The sequence below is a fragment of the Hydra vulgaris genome, chromosome 15 (genome assembly GCF_038396675.1).
Source record: "Hydra vulgaris chromosome 15, alternate assembly HydraT2T_AEP".
Classification (NCBI taxonomy): domain Eukaryota; kingdom Metazoa; phylum Cnidaria; class Hydrozoa; order Anthoathecata; family Hydridae; genus Hydra; species Hydra vulgaris.
This window is the reverse complement of record NC_088934.1, coordinates 17,140,786-17,157,500: the sequence shown is the minus strand read 5'-3', so window position 1 is coordinate 17,157,500 and position 16,715 is coordinate 17,140,786. Positions and strand designations below refer to the sequence as shown.

Below are 16,715 nucleotides of genomic sequence, written 5' to 3'. Positions count from 1 at the left end.
TCTGTTCAATTGCCAGTTCTGCCAACTGGAATCATGTCCATTTGTGCGGTTTCTTAAATTGTTTGTTTTTCCAGTATAAGTAGATAGTCCATTACATGATAAGTATTTTAGATAATAAATGATTTTTTTGCTATTAAATGTAATGTGACTTTTAATGTTCCATTAATAATATAATGTTATTAATGTCCTAAATAGTGCCATTGGATGTCTCAAACTTATCTACTTCTTGTAAATATAACCGACAGATTTTACATAGATTGTTTTTACATTTGAATAGTCTCATTTTTTTTGATAGGTGAGGTAGAGTGAAATTTTGAACAGGTTATTTGTCTCAGTAAGTTTGGTGGTTGTTTGAAAGCAATTACTGGTTTAATACTTAAAAAAACGTTTTTTACTCTTTCATTATCAGATAAACTAAGTAAAAGGTTAACTTCAGTTAAAATTAGTTGGCAGTTTAAATTACTATAGATAGTGACCTAGTCACCAAAGAAAAAACTTCTTTCGATTGTTTTATTTGCGCTGACCCTTGTAACTTTGCATTATGAAATGGTTTCACTACTACATAATCAGGGTATCAACACTCTTTAATCCATATTTGAAGCTCTGCTAAACATAACTTTTCTCTAGCATAATCAGACATTAAAAATGATTATTATTTAAGCAAGGTTGACTGTTTAAATAAAGGTTGAAAGTTTAAATGAATGTTTGTTTCTTTGTAAAACATTTCTGTTTTAATGTATTTGTTGTTTTCAAGGATAACCGATATGTCTAGAAAATAAACTACATTATATATTTTTTTGTTCTCTTTGAATGCCAAAATTAATTGTAAAATTAATTGAATCATATAATTCTTTAAGGGACATTTGGAACTTATCATTATCTAGACAATTAGTCAATATGTTGAAACCATCATCAACCTATCTAAAATAAAACTGTTCAATAAATTTTGACTTCTTCTTTTGAAAAATATTATGTAAGATTTTTGAGAAAACCATTGTTTCTTTTAAAAAGCCGATCGTAAGACAAGTATAATCTGGTGCAAAATTTGAGCTCATGACTGTTCCTGTAATTTGGCAAAACAATTCATAATCAAAAAAAAAATTGTTGTTTTTAAGAATGAAAGATGCTGAATCAATGATAAAATCAGGGGAAAATCTTTCGGCTATTAGATTTTTATGTTTTTCAACCCAGAATTTTAATGTTTGAAGACAAAGATTATGCGGAAGGCTAGTGTATAGATTTACAATGTCACAAGTTAGTATAACACTATCTGAATTGATTATTCTAGAAAGTTTTCTTAAAAAACCTTAACCTTCCTTTACAATAGGAGATAAAATTATGTAAAGAAGTTGGCTTAGAAGCGATGTTGAAGAATCTATTCTAGCAATAATAGGCCAACCTTTTAAATCTTTTGTTGGTTTCATTTTGATAAATGTAGAGCTAGATTCTTGAACCTTCTTAATAATTTCATTATATATATGAATTTTAGGGATTACATAAAAAGTAATAGATTTCCATTCGAAATTAGTGATGTAATCATTTATTTTGCAATCATTTTAAAAAGATTTTTGAAAAATATTTTGTCAGTATTTGTTTTTTCATATGTAGTTATAGAAATAGGTTTGTCTTGTTTGTCTTTATAGTATGTTGAATCCATTAATAACCAAGGTGTTACTTCTATCTGCTTTTTTAATAACGATATCTTTCATTTCTTTGAGTTCTTTTAGAGCAATCCTTTCCTGAAATGAAATGTTGTCAACTGATTGAATTTTTGTTACATTTACTTGCTCAACTTTGGAAATTAAATTATCAAGTTAAGGTAGACTTGTTTTAAGATCATTTTTATTTTTTTATTTTTTTATTATACTAATATTGCTATTGTGTGATTAATAGAATTTTTCTTTTAATCTAAGTTTTTGTGCGAACTGCCTAATATCCGATTTTATATGTAAAACATTTCCTTTTGTTACTGGACAGAATATGGGTCCTTTTATCAGAAGTGTTGTTTGGGAAGTGGTCAGGTGCTTGGTTGATAAATTGATGTCTTTATGTTGTATTTTTTTGGGATTGTGCTTATCCAGTTTTTTGAAGATCTGATATGGGGTTATCATTACTAATATCATTTGATAAAACATTTTCAGTATTGTTGCTATTTTCTTTTTCAACAACATTTTTTGAATTTTTTAGTTTTATATATAAACAATATTTATCTAAAGCAGACTTTGTAGAAACTGTTTTTTCTTGCCCATTTAATATCTATGTGATCTTTGTCTTCATTTTTACAAGCTTCATATCTGAAAATCATTTTGATGCTGGTCTTTAAATTTTAAGTATTCTTTTTCAATGTCGTCATTTGAATTATTTTGATAATGATATTTGTTTAAGAAACCTTTAAGAGTTATTTCAACGATTTCTTTTATTAAAGGTTTTATATAATAATAATAATAAAAATAATAATAATAATAATATATATATATCAAATGAAATGATTGTCTTGAATGAAAACACATTTTTAAAACACATTACTAGACAGATATTTTCAAAGTTGATTTAAAATAAATGGAAACTTGAGATCAAAATGAAGTATGGTGTATTGGTCAAGCTACAGCTGTGATCACAGCACACAAATTGCCAACTAAAAGAGACAATTCTTACAAAGTTTTTTTTTCTTTAAAAATAACATCAACGAAAAAGAAAGTTTGTGACAGATCAGGTTCTAGATTTTTGGCAAACAGATAGAATTCCAACAAAGCAACATTATTATGTTAGCACATGTTAAAAAACTTGTTGAGAAATAAGGAAAGTTGAAAAAGAATAAAACAGCCGCAAAATAGAAACTCAGCAAGAAATGAAAAAACTATTTCTCAAAAAATCATGAAGATGCTTTAAAACCAATCACAATAGAAGAAGGCATTTTTTAGGCGTTTTTTATACTAAAAAGAGAAGGAAGAATAAGCTATACGAGTTCAATTGATTGTTAATTATACAAACAAGAACAGCTAATTTTAGACAAAAAAAAAACAAAAAAAAAACAAAAGAGAAACAAAAGAGCCAAAAAGAAAAGAAGAAGGAACGTGTTCAATAGTCACAGACCTAGTGAAGAAACAGAAAAAAGCAAGTGATTACTTCAGCTTTTTGTTCAGTTTTTGATCATTTAAAAATTCTCAATCGTTATGGCTCCTTGGTTTTGTCTAGAATTTTTCAAGGGTTAAGTGCCAATCTTGACCATTTCTTTATACCATATGAATCTATTTGACGTGCACCAGAGGTTGTTTCAACAATTTTGCAATCAGAGGAGCAAACTTAATTCTGAGTCACATGTCTTAACTGATGCAGATCTAAAAGTGTATGGTTCGCTTGTACCATCAGCAGTAGAATTTACTGTAAATATGCTGCAAATAACAAAAAAATCTTGTGACAATTAAAAATAATGCAAACTGTCAATAATTTTTCTAAGAAAAACTCCTCCAGGTCGAAATAGAATAACTTTTTGTACTCCTGGTGCTATACACCAAGCATGGTGGATGGTGATCTCACTTTATTCTATTAAAATCTACTTGTTTCGACATCAATTTTATTTAGCAAAAAAACGAAGAGAAGAAACTTCGATGGTTTTTGATTTTTTCAATTTCGATTCACATGGAACATTGGTTTTAGACTCTCATTTCTTTGGTTTATCATGGATACTGAAAATGCCAACCAGCTGACCCAAAAACTTATATAAAAAGGTAGCACACATCAAGGTACCCTATGGATGCAAATTTTGAAATCTTTTATTTTGTCCGCAGAAAAAAATTTAACTTGAATATTCAAATTGAGTGAAATTTTAAATTTACAGTGCCAATAAAATACCTGTAGAATGTGAACCACTCTATATAAATTGATAAAAACTGGTGCAAATGTAGCCTTTGGCCACACCAAACTCTGGATAAAATTTTGTTAGTTTTTTGATACTTAAACCTAAAAATGTGTTCAATTACAGTGATATTCTGTCACTATTTTTAAAATAATGCTTATGTAACTGTTCTACTACAGTTGACTGTTGATATCTTGAACTCTCAAGGGACCTGGAAAAAAAAGTGCAAGAAATTTAGAGGATTTTGGCTCAAACAAGTGCACAAGGGACCGGAAATAAAGGTTGCGATACACAAAAGTTCAAGATATCTAGTATTCGAAATACTGAGAGTCAACTGTATATAATACCAACAATTTTTATTATAATTGTTTTATTGGTACACCAGGCCTCAGCACGAGTAAATGAGTGCAAGAGTGGAGAAAAGCTCTCTTAAAACAAATATGGTGAGCCATGCGAGCTGCTCCTCTAAACAGCTGTTTATGAAAACTTTTGGTTTTGTGCACTCTATCTGTTTATTCATTAACTGAACTGCTTTTTAAATACAAAATTTGATTTTACTCTTGATACAAGCATTGTAACTTTAATGTTACAAGAACATATACATTGCAAGCATTGTTTTATCAGGCTGTGAAAAAATTCCAAGCATTTTGTTTGGGTTTTCACACTAGCTATCTAGCTATCACACTAGCTATCTTTTTACAACTTTACAACTTGCTTTTTACAACTTATTTGGTAAAAAATTTGATAAACAAAGATCTATAAAAGTTTTTACTGTTTATAAAAAATATTTTATATTTTCTTACTGTAATAGAAAGCAAGAGGTTTAAAAATTATTGCAACAATTAAAGATTCCACAATAAAAGTGTTTATAAAATTACAATTTTTTTTGAAACAAAACATTTAATTGTGCATTAAATTTTCTATTAAAGCTATTATTTAAAACTTGTGCAAACTGAATTTTAAATAACAGCTTTAATAATTTATTTTTTCATAATGGCATTTTTAACTGATTGGTTTGAAATTTTAAACTGCTCTTATATTCAAAAAACCAATCAGTTAGTCCAATCTAATTAAAAACATTTGCATTTCAATTGGCACTCATTTAAATTTTTTTTATAATGAATATATTGGTTTATTTTGGAAAGGACTGTTTTGCGTTTTTCATCTGAGATTCAACGATGATGCTTTTCTTTTATAAACAACTTTGTGGACTTGACCATATTGTCTTTAATTCTATAGATATTACATGGTATTTCACACCAAATATTTTAGGAAAAAAAATCTCTCTGCACTGCATTTCTAGATTTGAAAATAAAATAAAAAAAAATTTTTTTTTTAATAACTCTATTATAAGTTTGTATTATAATTTTGATATTTATATTCACATTTATAATCCTAAAATTCTGCTTTACAAAAAAACAAAACAATTGTTGTAGTATAAAATAACTTATATTATAAAGTCGACACCTTGTTAGCCATTTGTATAGTTAAAATATAATCTCAAGTACTACAAAAAAAAATCAGTGACTGCTACACACACACAAAAAGAAACAATCAGATTTTGTAAGCAAAAAAAGTCAATCTGAAACTTAAACTTTGTCTTTTTTATTCAATGTACACAAGAATTTTTAATTTTCCTAATCAATATTTAAAAATAGAGAAAAAAATAAATAGGAAAAGGCTCCCAGGAAAGTATGAGCAAAAATGAGAGCAAAAGCTCTCACTTCCTGTTGAGGCCTGGCACATTGTCGAGGCCTGGTACATTGTCGAGGCCTGGTACATTTTCATTTTTAAGTACCATTTTCATTTTATTGACCGAAACATTGATTTGCTAATCAAAGTGTGGTTTAAATTGAATTATGCATAGCATGAATATATCAACATTTCTCAAGGTATAAACTACTGCAAAAATGCTCAAAAAAGGAGCAAACCTGGTCAATAGACTACCAGTTGGTAAAACAAACAAAAAAATGTCTCAAAATTTTTATTGACTCTTGAAAGCTTCTAAAATACATTTAATTTTAAAAGAACTATAAAAAATAAAAAAATAACAATATATAAAACTATTTATAAACTCTACTTTTTACATTGTATTACCATCAAGTAACATTTCATTACATTTTAAATCATGTTCTTTGATTTTAATCATGTTAAAATCATGTTCTTTGATTTTCTCTACAAAAAAATTATTAATAATTAGCTCAATATACTCTTTTAGTACAAAAACTCTACAATACTTTTTTTAAATGTCAAATATCAAAATTCATAGTTTTTAAACTAATAGCATATAAAGATTAAGATGGTAAAAATGTTAATAACAAATCGTAGGTTGTATATTTCTGCTGCCTAATCTCTAATAAATCAAATTATTCAAGCAGTTCTTTATAGATGCTTACTGTTCAGATCAATAATACAGCGTAATGATCTTTCTTTGTACTTGATAATAATCTTGATGAGCAGTTTCAACAGTTTATTTACTATAGGGCTTTAAAGGGGATCATTTGAAACTAATAAAATTCTTAATGACAGTGAATTTTGAAGACAGTGTGAACTTCGGATGTTAGGCTTGCACTAGTTATTATTAAGTAACACCTTTTGAAATTTTCAATTTTTTCAGCAAAATGTTTTTAGATTTAACAAGACACTAGGAATTAACATCACAACATGTGCAAGGGTGCATACTAGAATGGGTTTGAAGACCACAAATAATATTTGCAACTTTCATATCACAAGCCAAAATTAGTCTAATTCCATTTGGGTTGACTAGGATTGTTCAATAGTAAGTTTTTGGCAAATCTTCTGATTTGCCAAAAACTTACTATTGAATTTCTATTACCATAACACAAAAAACTTACTATTACCATAACAAAATTTGTCTTTGCCAGTCCTTTGAATGAGAGGTTGTTGTAGTGGTGGTGAGCTTGTTTCATCCCTTAATGTAGTATCAACAATGTTTAGAAAAAACTTAAAAAAACATTTGCCATCATTAATTCCTAGCTTAACAAAATAGCCCCCAGAAATTTTTCAAGATTGAATAACATGATTCACAGGACTTGATAAACTATTAGTCAGCAACAACCAAAACTGTAGCAGAATCACTGACAGAATTTCTGAAAGCACTGACAGAATTTCTGTCAGTGCTTTTTAAGTCAATGCAGGTGAAGAAATTACTCGTGTTGACCTGCTCTTAGAAAATTTATGTAAAAATTTGGCTTTACCAACTTACTGGTTGATGTTTTAGTTTACAGCTTTGACAACTTTCTTCAATCTGTTGTTCAACAGGCCTGAATTTAATTGTACATTTAAAAGGGCTTAAGTGGTCAATTTTAAAATGCTTGATGGTGGCTGGGCACTACTTTGACCTTATAACTAAAGCATATTTATTTTATGTTTATAATAAACTTTGTTTACAAAATTTGTGTAAAACTTTCCAATTATTTGTTTTTAAGGAGACTAGAAACTTGCTAAAAAAATGCTTCCTGAAATCTATCTAGTCTCATTTCTAAATAGTCAAGACTTTCTTTTAATATGTGCAAAAATTATATGAGGATTAATATTTACCAGGGGTAAATGTAAGTGGAGGCCCCTTGCATACTTAAGCAAATTAAATAGTACCTTCCAGAGATAATTCTTTATTGGAAATAACTAGAGATACTATTTGTTCAGCTTCTTTGGTATCTTTTTCTGCTAAAGATTTAGGGTTTTCCCTGAACTTTATTAGAGAGCATTGGTGGGGCAAAACTTTTCCTAAAGGGCTGAGACATGTTCTACAACGCAAACTTAACTCTTTTCTTCAATGGTGGTTCATTCACCATTCAAGAAAATGTTATTCATGTTTCATTCACCTTTAATTGAATATTTTTCTTGCAGCTTTGACTGAAAAATTTGGCAGACTAGGCTACAACGCATTGTGCCTATTGTTTCACTTGTATTGACTTGAAATCAAACAAAAGGTTAGTGTGCAACTTCTTTCCCCTCATGTTTCCTGCACAAAGTAGTTCTGCGCAATTTGCAGAGTACTTGTGGTACCCAAGTATCACTGATATTGATCTTGGTCTTATATTACAGATGGCATAAACTTTTGATTTTTATTATGAATCTTTATTTGATTTAGCATTGAGGCAATTCACTAATCTAACTTCACTAAAACAAACTTTACTTTTTACAAATTTTAACCTAAATTTGTATTGGATAACAATCCACTTAACATACTAATAAATATTATTAATTAAAAACTATTAAATTCAAGGAAATATTTACCTAAATTACCAGTAAATAACTTTTGAATTTTTCTTTTCTGAAAAGGAAATAATTATCTAAATTAATGATAATTGTTACACTTAATGACAATTTAGATGATTGATGATCTTATTTGATGACAAAGTCCAAAAAACGAGTTTTACTGCTCTTTAAAGAACTCCCCTTCATAATATATTTTTCTTTTGATAGACATTTTCTCTTAATCTGCTTCTGCGATTATTTTTATCAAATTTTTTAAAAATTTTGTTTCAAAACAACCTGTAAAATCTATAAAAAATTAATTTTTCTTGGACTCACAAACATTTTAGCAATCAGTTATCTTAGTTGTCTTTTCTAGATTTTTGTGGTCAATTCTGGTCAATCAAGTCAATTTAGGTCTTAAAGTCATCTTAGTCAATATAAAAAATATTTGGTTTTCACACAGTTTTTCTGTTTTTAAAAAAAATGGAGGTATCCCTGGAAAATCTACAAAACCATTTTTTTCTATTTTGATAGTAGTAAATATAATCAGTAAATATAATATAAAATTAACTTAACTATTATTGGTAAATTAGAAATATAGTAATTTTAATCATTTTCTATTTTAGTTATAATATATTTTCTTAAGTCTCCAATAAGTGCTAAGGAAGCAACAAAGAAGAAGGTAAACAACTTAAGACCACCATGTTTAAAAGAATTCAGGGAACTGCTGGTTTCAGCCGCTGCATATGGATTATGAACAAAAAACTTGGTTAATATCGAATTTATTCCAGAACTTTGGCACATTCTTGACTCACCATCTAGTTGATGCATACCCCATACTACGAGCAAAAGCTTTTATACAAATAATAGCGAAAAATTTGGAGCAGCTCTGGAATATGAAATTTAACTTGCTATCAGTATCCAGAGCTGGCATCATCAAGAAATTGAATAAACTTATAGATTCTTATAAAACATATTTGAAGAGAAACTCTACAATGGATTTTCTTATTGCACTTGATATGCACAACAGAAGAACAGATTTTTTATGATTGTCAAATGGCTAATAGAAAGAACTATGTATCAGATATAAACAGTTGCTGAGCAAACAACTAACAGCCAATTGATAGCAAAAAACATGGATTTTGATTATGTAAAGCAATTATATCCAGGGTCAAGCTCTCAAATGAATCATGACTCAGAATTTTCAGATTTCAAATTTGGCAATGACTGACAATTTTCAGTCATTGTTGGAACCACTCAAAAGAAAGCTTAAATCAAAAGTGAGTAATAATACTTCTTAAATTAAAATTTTTTTTTGAATATATTTATTTTATTTTTGGTTAAAGGCAACACCAGTTGCTATCATGTGCGCACAAGCTGGTATCTCTACCCACAAAGGAGCTATGGCATTGCTCTTTGGAACATATGGTCATTGCCCTTTAGCTAGATGGACTAATATTTTGGTACATTGGTCTCAAAACACTACATACTAAATGGACCTCTAAAAATCTAGCAGCTATGATAGACTTTTAAAGGAAACATTGTTAGAGTATGATACTGCTCATTAAATATTTCTTTTCATTTGGCTGATACATCGGCTGTATCAATACAGGTTAGTCAAATTTATATTATTTTTTTTTAAATGCATATGATTTAATAAATAATTACATTTTATTTTAGGTGAATGTTATTCTGGTGGAATAATAAGAATTTTAAGACCTGACCTATTTAACAGACCTATTCCTTATTATGGGTATAATACACTCATTTTTGACCTTGCTTTTAAAAAATGTTAATTTTCCATTTGCAAAACCACCAATAAAATTGCCTGCTTTAACTGATTTTAAGTTTATAAAGAAACTAAAAAAAAAGTATCCACAATCAAAAGAATCATACAATGTTCTGCATAAAATGTCTCATCCTCCTTTAACTGTAAAAACATGGAGAGATGATTATAGGCCATTGGCTAGGTTCAATACTTAAAATTATTCTGTTGCCAAACAGCATAGTTTATATTTCAAATTAAATCAGTCTTGAAAAAAAAAAAAAAAAATAGAACTTCTAAGTCTCCAAAAAGTAACTCTGTTTTTGACCTCATAAAATTTTAAAATGTTTAATTATTCTTTATTAAGTTATTTTTTTTTGTTAAGTTGTGTTTAGAATACAATTATTCATGATTTAGAAAAGGTTTCACATATTATTTTTGAAAAAAGTTTTTTTACTTTTTTTTTTTTTTGAATTGTTTTATTTTTTTTATTGTCTTATCTTTTATTAAGTATTTAAACAATTTAGAGGTAAATTAGAGTCATTTAAGGGTCAAGTAAAATCATCTACATCTTATTGATGTCCTGTTATCAGTTGAATATATTTTTTATGTCCACAAACAAAATCAGTTCATTATATTTTATCAGTTGACAATATTTCTATATTCACACACAAAAAGACCATAATTTTATATAGAATTACATCTAAGAAAGTTCTTGTTCCAGTTTACTTTTTGTTTCATAGTTAAAAAAATAGAATTGTGTCTACTATTTATATATCCAAGAAAAAGACGTGTGTCGTTTTTTGAGAAGATATGTTTACATCATTAATGTATCGTTTATAGAAAACTGATTTTAAACCATTTTGCATCATAAACACTACATTAATTTCTAATAAATGACGCTAATTAATGAAAACGCTACATTAATTTCTAATAAATGAAAAGCAAATTAAATATGATGCATTGTTGAAATATTTACATTAGCATATACATTGTCAAATGAAACCTGTCTCACCTGTAAGGTAGTTAATGATTGTGATATAAACCAGTGATGGTTTCTTCTTTCTAGAATTATTGAACAAGTAACACAACGTTCTTCTAATTTAAAACTAATGAAATACAATATAATTGAGTCATATAAGTTAGATATAGGTCTTTATAATTTTGTTAATCTAAATTTGCACCATCAATGAAATAAATGTAATAGTTGAAGTATGGCGTCAACTTTTTAAAATGTTTTATTACTTTATGAATGAAACAATGAACTGTGTTTGTATTGTGTTAGAAATGATTTGAGGTGATACAAACGCTTTTAGATTTTATCATATCTTCTTCTATAAAGTAAATAACAAAAGAATGCAATCTTGCTTGACTGTTATTCTGATGGAAAGTAGTGCATCTTGAATAAAACTGTAATTTTGTTAAGTCACATAGAACTAATGTCAAAAGATCTTTATAGCCCAAATTAACTGGTACTTTTTAATGTTACAGACTTTGCATTCTAGTGGTGTTCACAAACGCATATGAGTGGTGACCTAAAGCACTTCAAACAAAAATACACCACTTTGGTCTAATTTCAAAGCACTTCAAACCACTTTGGTCTAACTTTGCAAAACCTTGACATTAAATTTTGATAACAGTTCTTTTATATTAACTAACAGGAGTCTTTTTAGAAAATGTTGTTTTTTATTATCAACTTGAATGGTGGGAGTGAAGGAGGGGGCGGGGGCAGGGGAGAAGGCAACTAAGTTTTTATAATAAAGTTTAATTCAGGGCTAATTTAAGACTAACACTGATTATTTTGTGATAATGAGAAGTACTGTTTTTACATATATTATTTTATCAAAATATATAATAAATAAGTAGAAAAAAAGATTATTATTAAAATCAGTATTGATTCTAGGTTACAGATGGTTTTTTTAAATTTAAATTGGAGCCATATTATATCATATAATATGATATTTAGGAGTCCACAATTTCTAACTGAAATGTATCTTAACTGTAACTGAATGTATCTTAAACTGTATAAAATGTATCTTAAACTGAAATGTATCTTAAACTGTATGTAAATGTATCTTAAAATGTGTCTTAAACTGAACTTAACTTAAACTGAACTAAACTTAAACTAAAATGTATCTTAAACTGAATGTATCTAAAATGTATCTTAACTGTAACTGAATGTATCTAAAATGTATCTAGAATGTATCTGAAATGTATCTTAACTGTAACTGATATGTATCTAAAAGTTAGGAAGCCTACGTTTCACTTTTTATATTGCAAATTTTGTATATTGAATCATCAAATATCAACTTTCACTGTAAAAAATAAAACGCTAACACAACGGTTACAAGTGAAAAATTTAGCGCTATGTTCACCGTTAACGATGGTGCTTTTCAGCCATATCGCAAACCAGATAATATACTGAATTATATACATATTAGTTCTAATCATCCACCGAGTGTAAAAAAAAGTATTCCTAAGACTATTGAATTAAGATTATCAGCAGCATCATCGAGTGAATCGATTTTTAAAGAAAGTATTCCTCCTTATCAAGAAGCCTTGAAAAAATCGGGTTACAATTGCAAACTTGCATACCATCCAAGTATAAAATCAACAAATGGCAACCATAAACGCAAGATAATTTGGTATAAACCTCCTTTCAGTGCAAATGTTGTTACAAAAATAGGTAAATGTTTTTTGAACCTCATTGACCTCCACTTTCCAGTTAACCGCAGACTTCGTAAAATATTTAATAGAAACACAATCAAAATAAGTTATTCCTGCATGCCAAAACTAATGAAATGAAACACAACTGCATTGACAAAACCAAATGTCCAATGAACAACCATTGCCTTTCCAACAACATTGTTTATCAGGCCACCATCTTACCACTTAAAATCTTTTAATGCAGTTAGGTACAAGAATGATACAGAGCTATCAAAAGAAGTATGGAAATTAAAAGAAAAAAACTTAACACCTTTTGTCAGATGGAAGATTGTTAAAAAATGCAAACCATACAACCCAACAGCAAGAGTTTGTAACCTTTGTTTGAAGAAGAAGTTCCAAATTTTGATGTATAAAGGAGAAAACCTATTCAATACAAGGAGTGAAATAATATCGAACTGCAGGCACAAAAATAAGTTCCTTATTTCCTCTTTTAATACCGAAGGTTGATCCTGGTTGGTTTACGTCACGTTATACTTTCAAAACTTTTAAAATTTTGTTTCCATGGAGTCATTAGAACTTATGCCACTGTAATTCTAATTGTAATTTTAACGTTTAATTTTTAGTTTTGTAATATATGGTTGATGATTGCCGTTAGGCATGAAACTTAAAGTTCCATAATAAAAGTTTTTTCTTTATCGTTTTTAATTATAATTATAAATCGCTCTGTTTAATTATAATTATAAATCGCTCTGAAATTTATATATAATCAAAATAAATTTCCTAAATATTGAGCACTTTTCAACTAAAAAGAGTTTTGTATTATTTTAATACAACACTAAATCAAATGAAAAAAATTAAATTCAGTTTTATAAGTCAATTAAACTTTTTTAATTTGATTGAGTTGATTTTTAACTATAGGTTTTGAAAACTTATTATTAGTTTGAAAGCAATTAATACAATTTTAAAAATAAATACATACCCTAAGTGGTTCAAAATGATTATCTAATTTTAGCCATGGACTCAAGACTCCATTTTTTGCTGTATAAGCGTCATAAAATCCAGAATAAAGACCTCGAATAAATATTGTTTTCTGAACAATGTTAAAGTCTGGATTATTGTTCAACAAATTTAAATATCTTTTAAATAGAACTTGAAATAAATTATAACGGTCATCATTGCCCAGAATTTTTGATTTTACCCAACTAATGAGACCCAAATTGTTTTCACGACTTTCATGCAAAAAGCAGTCATCTACTTGATAGAATAACCCTAGATCAAAAATATTTTGATAATTCTAATAATAAAAAATATTACTCAATTTGGAAATAAGTAATATTTAAACAAAAATAAAACATAGAAAAAAGCATAAATAAAACAAGCATGTAAAATGTAATACAAAAAAATAAAAATACAAAAAATAAAATGTAAAGCATAACATGTTTTAAAAAAACTGCTTCAATCAAACAAACAAAAAAAGCTCAGTTAAAATATAACATTGCACCCCCAACACTATATAACGAACTTATATATGAAAATTATACTTTATTTTCACTACTACTATGGGAGGTCATATCTGAATTTAAATGTTCTGAAATCCTTGTTGTGTAAGGTCTGGTGGTTTCACCAATCTATCCAGCATTAGATTCCTTTACATTCCAAAGATTCCTTTGCAAAATTAAGAAAAAATATATATTTAATGCCGATGAATATATAAATATTTATTCCTACTGGTTCAACAATTGCTAGAATGTATGGAAAACCTAAAATGCATAAATAAACCACTAATAATAACATTCCTTTATTCAGACCTTCAGTTTCTTCATTAGAGATATACAACTACAAATTATCTAAACTTTTAAGTAATTTACTTACTCCATACATTCCAATGAATCGTTGCACCAAAGATAGCTTCACCTTTGTTAATGAACTTAAAGAAGTAAGAATAGCTAACTCTTACATAGTCTCCTTTGATGTGGAAAGTTTGTTTACAAATATCCTATTGGATGAAACCATCTTAATTGCTGTGAATTTAATGTTAAAAAATAGACCAAAACTTAATACTTCCAAACTTGAATTAAAAAAACTATTTGAATTTTCAACCATGCAAACGAATTTCCTATTTAACTATGAAATATAAGATCAGATTGATGGAGTTGCCATGGATCTCCATTAGCTCCTGCTTTAGCTAACTTATTTATGAGTCATCACGAAAACATTTGGTTATAAAACAATAATTGCAAAAAAGTAGTTTTATTCATAAGGTATGTAGATGATATCTTCTGTATCTTTGAAAATAACGATGATACACTCACTTTTCTAGAATATATAAATAAACAACATCCTAACCTCAAATTTACTTAAGATAAAGAAGTTGATCACAAATTGAACTTTCTTGATACAATGATTAACTCTGTAAATAATAAATTTGATACTTCAACATTTTATTAAAAAAAACTTACACAGGTTCACTAACTAATTTTACCAGCTTCACTAATATTAATTGTAAACTAGGACTCATTAAAACTCTGATTGACAGGGCCTTCAAAACCAATAGCAACTGGGTAAGTTTTCATCTAGATATTGTAAAAATTAAACAAACTCTCCAAAAAAATTATTTCCCCTTGAATTTAATTGACAAAACCTTAAAAAATTTACTAAACACTCTTACTAAACTTTATCTCCTCTAAAGAAAACATGTCATCTTCAAAACCATTTGATATACATTACTTTAAACTCCTTTATATTGGACAAATTTCAAATACACTTCAACACCAATTAAATAAATATATTAAAAAATATTGTAAAGATAATATAAAAGCAAGATTAGTGTTTAAAATAAGTAGTATGTTTTCATCAAAAGACCCCTTACTCTCAAATTTAAAATCCTTTGTTGCCTATAAATTTGTATGCTCCAGCTGTAATGCTGGATTTATTGGCGAAATCACCAGACACAACAAGGATTTCAGAAGATTTAAAATCAGATAAGGCCTCCCATATTTACAAACATCTCAATTCATCACAAAATGCAAAAATTCAACAAATCTTGATTGTTTTTCCATTATTGACAGAGCTTCCTCTAAGTATGAGCTCAAAAATAAGGAAGGTATCCATATTAAAATGGAAAAACCTCTTCTTAATACACAATTATAATCATACACTATTATTGTAACAATATAATTTCTCAATTATCTTACTTTTTATTTCCTATTTTGTTTATTATTAATTACTTCATACCTTTTGTATCATCTTTTATAAAATTTCATGGTAATTATTTACTTTATAAAATGTAACTATGGTAACTATTGTAAAATCTATTAAAATTTTAATGTAGCCAAAAAAAATTGTTTATATACAGAAATTGTAACTAATTTTTTATATCTGATTATGTCAATTGATATTGATGAAACATGTTGTCGAAAAGTTTTTAAAAAATTGTTATTTATTTGAACACAAATAAAATATGTATATATATGCATGTATAATTATATAAAAAAATCATCATGACCCACATGATCATCATCATTGTCATCATCATCATCATCATCTTTATCATCATCATCATCACCAAGCTTTAACCTTCCTCTGCTATTTCTCTAATATAAAAAATCTCAAGCATTCTATTTCCTTACCTATTGCTTGTTCATACTATATGTAATGCACTCCAAGTTTTCTTACTTCTACCTCTCCCATTTTCTCCTGAAGCTGCTATCTCTCTACATGCTGATACTACACTAGTTTAATTTTCTCTGAAAAACGTTGTTTGATTTTTTGAAGATGTTTTTTTTAATCTCTGTCTAAGATTGAGGTATTCAAATGATATATTGTTATGACAATATGACCACAGCATTTAACATTTCAAAAGCGCACTGAATTTTAGAAATAAATAACATCAACACTTTTATCTTAACTAACATTTTTATATTAGCGAAACACTTATAAATAAAGTAACAAACTACTGATAATTGTTTTTGCGTAAAGTATTAATGAAGGTTGTTTTTTATTTATATTAAATAAATAATATAAGTATGGATTTTTTAAAATAATATTAAAAAAAAATCATTTGATTTTATAAACAACGATATTTTTAAACGATTGTCTCTTTACTAAACTTTATACACAAATAACTCAAGTTAATACACTCTGAAAGATTTCGTTTAAAAAAATTACACACGTTTTTGAACTTAATAAAATTGATATTTACTAATG

General features: G+C 27.6%; 1 protein-coding gene across 2 annotated transcripts in view; it reads right to left on the bottom strand.

The window, feature by feature from the left end:
- The window catches only part of LOC136071981 (E3 ubiquitin-protein ligase rnf213-alpha-like), a 213,293-nt gene that overhangs the window by 158,513 nt on the left and 38,065 nt on the right, over positions 1-16,715 (bottom strand). For both annotated transcript variants that reach the window (XM_065818859.1, XM_065818860.1), the window contains one exon: positions 13,489-13,778. In XM_065818859.1, coding sequence (XP_065674931.1) covers positions 13,489-13,778 — 290 coding nt within the window. The remainder of the gene's footprint in view (positions 1-13,488; positions 13,779-16,715) is intronic.